This window comes from Penaeus japonicus, unplaced genomic scaffold (assembly GCF_977035675.1).
Source record: "Penaeus japonicus unplaced genomic scaffold, GWHDUDI00000001_assembly GWHDUDI00000029, whole genome shotgun sequence".
In the NCBI taxonomy this organism is placed as follows: domain Eukaryota; kingdom Metazoa; phylum Arthropoda; class Malacostraca; order Decapoda; family Penaeidae; genus Penaeus; species Penaeus japonicus.
The window spans coordinates 14,754,900-14,761,676 of NW_028234431.1; the positions used below are offsets into that span (position 1 = coordinate 14,754,900).

Sequence of the window (6,777 nt, forward strand, 5' to 3'; positions counted from 1 at the left end):
TCTCTCTCTCCCCCTCCCCCTCCCTCCGCGTGAGGATGTTACAAAAGGAGTACTTCCAGCTTTTTTTTATACCTTCCTCCATCCATCTTCCCTCGCTTGCAATTTCCTATAAACTTTTTCTCCGGAATTTCCGTTTCACACTGAATGACTCCAAATGATTTGATTGAGGATCGTCCCCTAATTTCTGGTTAGCTTGCCTTGCCTCCATACGCTGCATAATGATAAACAGGCACGGATTTGGACTCGTCAACTTGAAGGGAGACGCTTTCCTGTGTCTGTGAATTATTGAGATTTGTTAGAACGACGAGTTATTTCCTTTTACTTGTTACATTTCATTATTATTATTGTTGTTATGTATCATTGTCATTGGTTTGAATTAGTGTAATCGTTATTGTTTCTAATATTAATATCATCATTGTTGATGTTGTAATTACTATTTTCACTATCACCTTTTCACCAATATTAATATTGATATTGTTATAATTATTAGACATTATTAGTATCATCATTATCACTGGGTTGCTTTTGTTGTTTCTGTCATCATCATTGCTTCTATAATTATAATTATCATAATTATCATCTTTATTATCATCAATTACCATCATTATTATTATCATAATCTTTGTTATGAGTATAATCATCTTTATCTTGTTATAAAACCATCCTCTTCCTCACTATCATCAGCTTTACAAATTATACATCATAAAAGTTGATACTCAGATAAATGTTTTATGATGATAGCGATATATAACCTGGTTTGCAATAATAATCAACCTAATTCCCACAGTAATTCCGGATTGCAAATGCTGTAAATGCCATCACTAAATGCCAACAGACCCTCACACGGAATCATACGGCACGGAAGCATAGTTTTTTCAGTATCACAATCCCTGAAATCGCAATAATTCTGAATAAAAACTACATCAATTTTGGGCGTCCCTTGACACGATTCGGAACACGGTTGGGCGTCGGCGGGCGTTCATGCGGGCTGGACGAGGGTGAGCAAAGGGGCAGCGGAGAGATGGGGCAAGATAATGTCAAAATCTTTGGTTTTACAGGTACGGCATGAGCCTTATGGTTATTCGAGGCAGTCATGCATGGTGATGGCGTCCTCTTGCATGACAGCGGTTGTGACTTATTATACTGTATAGTTTCCGAATGGATCTTGACGTCTTGGTTCATCCGGGACTCGAGCTTTGTTCGCTTCATCCACTCTTGCGCTCTTGGGGAGAGCTCGTGTGCGACGCCTCGGATAATGTGCGCATATATATATATATATATATATATATATATATATATATATATATATATATATATATATATATATATGGAGAGAGAGAGAGAGAGAGAGAGATTTATCCATCTATCTATTTCCCTAACAAATTAGATACCTATACATAACATGCGCATGCGTTCGCGCGTATCAAAGTAGGGTTTCTTGTGGTTAGTGCTTCTACTGCCTCAACGCCTCCAGCATCTTCTGAAGGCGGCGCACGAGAGGCCTCTGGCGCCGCCCTCTGCCCCTGACTGCCGCGGCGCCTTTTGTGAGATAGGGCGTGAGAGGTCGAGTATATGAACGCCCTCGCCGTGGCAGGTGTCGTCCGCCTCTCTCGTCCTTCGTCAGGAATTCGCATGGGATGGCTGTGCTAGTTCCCCCTCTAGTTATTTTACAACACCAACAGAAACGTTTTCTCGTGTACCCTTTGGAGGAGCTCCCCTTTCGAGACGAGATCTCTGCTTGTCTTTCGCTAACGGGGTCGCTGATGGTTTTCCCATACGGGCCGGCGGGGCAGGGGTGGTAGGTCAGCAGAGGGGTAAATTTAGGGGGCAGCGCGGAGGGGGGGGGGCACTTTCCCATACAAGGCGTGAGACTCATGCCCCTCTCCTTCCTTTCCTGCACCCCCCCCTCCTCCTCCCTTCCTATCCCGGGCGAGCATCTGGTGTTGCTGCGCCTCCCGAGGGCTGATCTAGGGCTGTCCCTTCCGTACTTGAGACGTCACATCATTAGAATCATTTTGCCAAGCTTTTTTCCAGAGATATTTTTCTCATGCGTGTTATCGGACGGGAGTGGATGATAGGATACAGAGGACATGCAACAAAATAAGTCGTGATAAAAATGTATATAAAAGATAAATCCATTTTGTTTTCTTGTTATGTAACAAATTGATATTTTGTTTTCCTATTCCCTTTTAACTCGACCAGCCTCTGTATATTACCCAACACACTCATTCGCCTTAAAACACACTTAGTCATCCCCATAGCTAACAACCATACCCTGCCCAAGTGCCCACACCCGCCACTGTAATCTTATCTCCTGCCTCTCCCGCACCCTTCTCCGCGCCCTCCGCCCTTCACCCTAATCCTCACCCTGATCCCCATCCTTCAAGAGCCCTCGTCAGTCTCTCCGAATTTCTCTGCGTTTCTCTGCATCGCCGCTCGAGACAATGCACACTCACACACCGCTTCGGGATTCAGAAGTCAGGATGAATTAAGAAGGGTGAGAACGCAAAACCACTTTTTCTCCTTTACAATGAGAAGTGCCTTATCTTAAATCCCCAACTGGATCCAATCTCTTTCTCTCACTTAAAAAAAAAAGAAAAAAAGAAAAACATCGGTCGCCTCTGAGACCGGAAGTGCGAGATGAAGGAGGTCCTAGAGTCGTCAGGTGAGTTCAAGGAGGAGGGGGAGGGGGGGGGACGCCTCGGGCCGGGCAAGGTAAGGCGCGTTAACAGGTGGCGGCGCCGGCGGCGTCATCGGGAACCTGAGAAACGTCTCCCACGGGCGCCTAATGAGCATATCGTGCTCCCCCGCGCTCGGCTCGCCGATCCCTGCCCGGCCGGAGCCTCCGCACTCCTCGTCTTCTGTCGGGCCCGGTCGTGTCTGCGCCATGCCTCTTATCTGCTGCTGTCATTCTCTCTCTCTCTCTCTCTCTCTCTCTCTCTATATATATATATATATATATATATATATATATATATATATATATATATATATATCCCTTTCTCCTTTCTCCCTCCCTACCTTCTTCCCTCCCTCCCTCCCTCCCTCCCTCCCTCCCTCCCTCCTTCCCACCTTCCCTCCCGTCCTCCCTCCCATCCTCCCTCCTTCCTTACCTTCTTCCCTCCAACCCTCCCTCCCTTCCTCCCTATCTCTCCTCTGAACCTCACCCCATGAAACCGACTCTGTAAGTACAAATATGAAATATAAAACGTATGTGCACGCCAACATGGCAGGCATCATGTTGCACCTGACTCACTCATATAACGCCAGAAAATACTTTATGATTATCGTGAACTTTGCAAAAGACTAAAAACAAAAGTATTTATTGCCAACTGAAAAAAAAAAAATCAATGAAAAAGTGAATGATGAAAAAAAACAACAAAGATAATGATGAATGCAATTATGAAAATAATAGGTATTTAAAGAAATGTCTTGACTTTTGAATATCATGAATACCGTAAATGATATTTTGGATGTACAAATTCGCCCAAATAACTTTCTTATCCACATGCACATCGCTTGTATTTCAATGCTTGAGTGAGTGGCATGCGGCAGTAAAATCCTTCACATAATATATTCTTTTATTGAACTCAAGAACGAAGAATCAATCGAACAAAATATTCAAAAGGAAAAAAAATAATAAATCCTCTAATACACCGTAAGGAAATTGCTATAATACCAAGGAAAGTTTTATGATGAATTGGCCCCACGGATAAGCCTGCCGAGGTGTGGATAGACCCAGGATAGACCCTGGCTATACTGGGCAAGTGGCCGACCCGCGGTGAGGGTAGACCTACACAAAATGGATAGCCTGGACGGCGGTTTTAATCCGCACGTTAGATTAGCCTCCATCACGTACAGGTTGGCAGAGAAAGGGATGGAGGGTGTAACAGGTGGATGGAGGGGGATGGGGGATGGGGGCACAGGAAGGGTTTAGATGGAGGCTGGAGGTGGTGGACCTGGTGACGGGGGGGAGGGGGGGGGGGGGAAAAGGAGAGGAGGGCGACGGCACTGGGCATGACTCGGGTAGCGAAGTAATTATATGCCCACGACGGATCGCTACATTCATGCCCCGAAGGAACACGTTCATGCCCATCGGCCTGCTCGTTATTCCCTTGGTGGGTGGGGATAGGGGTGGGGGGGCTACCTCTCTCTCGCCTTATGCCGCCCGACAGGAAGTGCGTCAGGTGTATAGGCCTATATATTACTTCTTGGTCGAGAAAAAGGGAAGGGAAGAGCCTATATGGCTGCTAATGTGATAATTGGTGTACAGGCGCCTATAGGTTTCAAGGCTGCGGCTGCAGTGTTATACGGAAGGTGATAACATGCAGATAGCTTTATTACGGCTCGATGAGGACGCACGAGCAAAGGGAAATCCATCTCATTTTCTGATTTTATTGTTCGTGTGGCATACAATTTCATTCCTCTCTGTCTCTGTCTGTCTGTCTGTCTCTCTCTCTCTCTCTCTCTCTCTCTCTCTCTCTCTCTCTCTCTCTCTCTCTCTCTCTCTCTCTCTCTCTCTCTCTCTCTCTCTCTCTCTCCATTCTTCTTCTTCCTTCTCCCTCCCCCTCCCCCCTCTCCCTCTCCCTCCCCTATCTCTCCCTATCTCTCCCTATCTCTCCCTCTCCCTCTCCCTGTTTCTACCATCCTATCAATCCTTTTTTTCTATCAGTTCCCACCATATTTATATATTTTTATCTCTCCCAAGCCTCTCCTCTCCCCTCACCCCCTTCTGGTCTGAGACAACAGGTGTGGGGGGGTCGGATGTACCTAATGAAGGGAGCAAGTCGACATAACGAATTTTTCCTTTTCTCGCGTCTCACTGCATGCCTCGGATTTGCGTAAATGTAGACTGCTGTGTACGGTACAGCTCTGTGTGATTTCAAAGGCCAGTTACATTTAAAGGAAGTCGTATATAAATAAAACATTAATGAACAACTTGGGTAGATGCGGCATTGCCTGCGGGGACAAGAGCCCGGGGCAGAACAGGGAATGGGGGAGGGAGATCCCACGAAACCCCGCTATTACGGACGCGTCTTAACGATCTCTGATGTAGTAATGGGTTAAGACTTGCAGAATATCATTCGGTAACCTCGTAGGTATCTTCAAGTGACATAACGGTGGCGATAGTCGTTTTAGATAAGTGGAGAGCGAGCGTGAGAAGATGGGGGTGTGCGGGCGTGCAAGTGGGCACCCGCTACTTACTGGGACGACGCATGGCGCGAGGTTCCCACGAGGCGCCCGGACGCAGCTATTGCCACTTGCTGTAAATATTGTTTTCTTTTCAGTTTTGCACAATTTATGGAAATATATTGGTTTAGATTATACTTCTGTATTCTCCTATTTTGTATTCCTCATATCGCGAGCAAGAACATTAAATGAAAACGAAAACTGAATGAAATGATTCGCTGCGTTGGCATATGGTGAAATCCGGCAGCTGTAGGATGACGAGGACTCACCCTACTTATACGACCCGGCCCCGTGGTCAACCTTAGATCTTAAACGCACTCGTACACGAACGGATAGCGAGACCGAAAACTCCTGTCCGGCTCAAGTGTTCGCCTTCAGTCGAAAGACTTGTTTCTGCAGTGTTCTGTAATTACATATTGTGGATTAAGATGGTTTCCTCGGTACAAATGGAGCCTGTGTCCCGCACGGATCAGTATAAGCGTGTGATGAAGCCCTTGCTGGAGAGGAAGCGGAGGGCACGCATTAACCGCTGCCTCGACGAACTTCGGGACCTCCTGGTGGCGGCGCTGCAGGCCGAAGGAGAGACTGTCACCCGCCTGGAGAAAGCCGACATCCTCGAGCTCACCGTCCGTCACGTTCGCCGCCTGAACCAGCGCCGCCGTCTGACTCTGCCTCCCGGCGGCCACGACCCCAGACATGACGCCCTCAAGTTCCAGCAGGGCTTCGTTGCAGCAGCGCAACAGGTGCAGTCCTTCCTCATCGCCTCCCCCAGCCTGGAACCTGCAGTGTCGTCGCGTCTCCTCACGCACCTCACATCATGTGCATCAGCCATGACGGGCGTGCCCCCCTCCAGCGGCCCCGTCTCTCCTCCCGTCACCGCCGCCCCCCTTGCCACGCCTCCCACAGCATCACCTCCAGCGCCCGCCGTCGCCCCTGTCCCTGTTGCTCGCCCAGCGCCCGCCGCCCACCCCTCTGTGGTGATGGTTCCCGCGGTGTCCCCGCCCATGTCACCACCCCCGCTCATGGACCTCAGCATGAAGCCCGCCCAATCGCCTGCCTCGACGACGCCCAAGATTGTCGCTCCCACGCCCATCCGGGAGGTGTACGTGGGCCCTCAAGACCTGTCCATGCGCCGTCCTTCGCCGAGAGACGACCAGAAGGCCTTGGAGGGCAAGAACTCCTGGAGACCGTGGTGAGCGCACCCGGAAGAGAGAAAGGGCTCAGTGCAGTGGTGGGCAATCCTTGTGCTGGCGAAGGCCCGTCGTCGTCGCCTCCGAGTTCCCGAAGGTGGTCCAAGTCCGTCACTCTGGAAGCAGCGCTGGTGACGAAGGAAGCGAGGAGTCGGGAGTTCCGCTCCATCATCTGTGTGGATTCGTCGTGCCAAATTATCTCTGCTCCTGCTACGTGCGTGCGTGTGTCTAGGCACGATTGTACGTGTGGCTCAAGGGCGCCTCGGATGTCCGCCCCCCCCCCCCTCAAAGGACGAGGTCGCAGCCCCATCACCCCATCACTTCACTGCCCCGGAGTCCGTCCGCGTGTTGTGAAGGCTCCCGCCCAGTCGTATAACCTCCTCGACCCCCTCCCCTT

General features: G+C 49.3%; 1 protein-coding gene across 1 annotated transcript; it reads left to right on the forward strand.

Annotated features, from left to right (window-relative positions):
- The first annotated feature begins 5,481 nt into the window (after window positions 1-5,481).
- LOC122262303 (transcription factor HES-4-like) lies at window positions 5,482-6,529 on the forward strand. The gene has a single exon (XM_043030299.2). It carries the CDS (start codon window positions 5,619-5,621, stop codon window positions 6,384-6,386), a length of 768 nt encoding a protein of 255 aa, XP_042886233.1. The 5' UTR covers window positions 5,482-5,618; the 3' UTR covers window positions 6,387-6,529.
- Window positions 6,530-6,777: the final 248 nt, after the last annotated feature.

Coding starts and splice junctions, on each gene's coding strand:
- LOC122262303 (XM_043030299.2), top strand. CDS start 5,619: ATGGTTTCCTCGGTACAAATGGAGCCTGTGTCCCGCACGGATCAGTAT.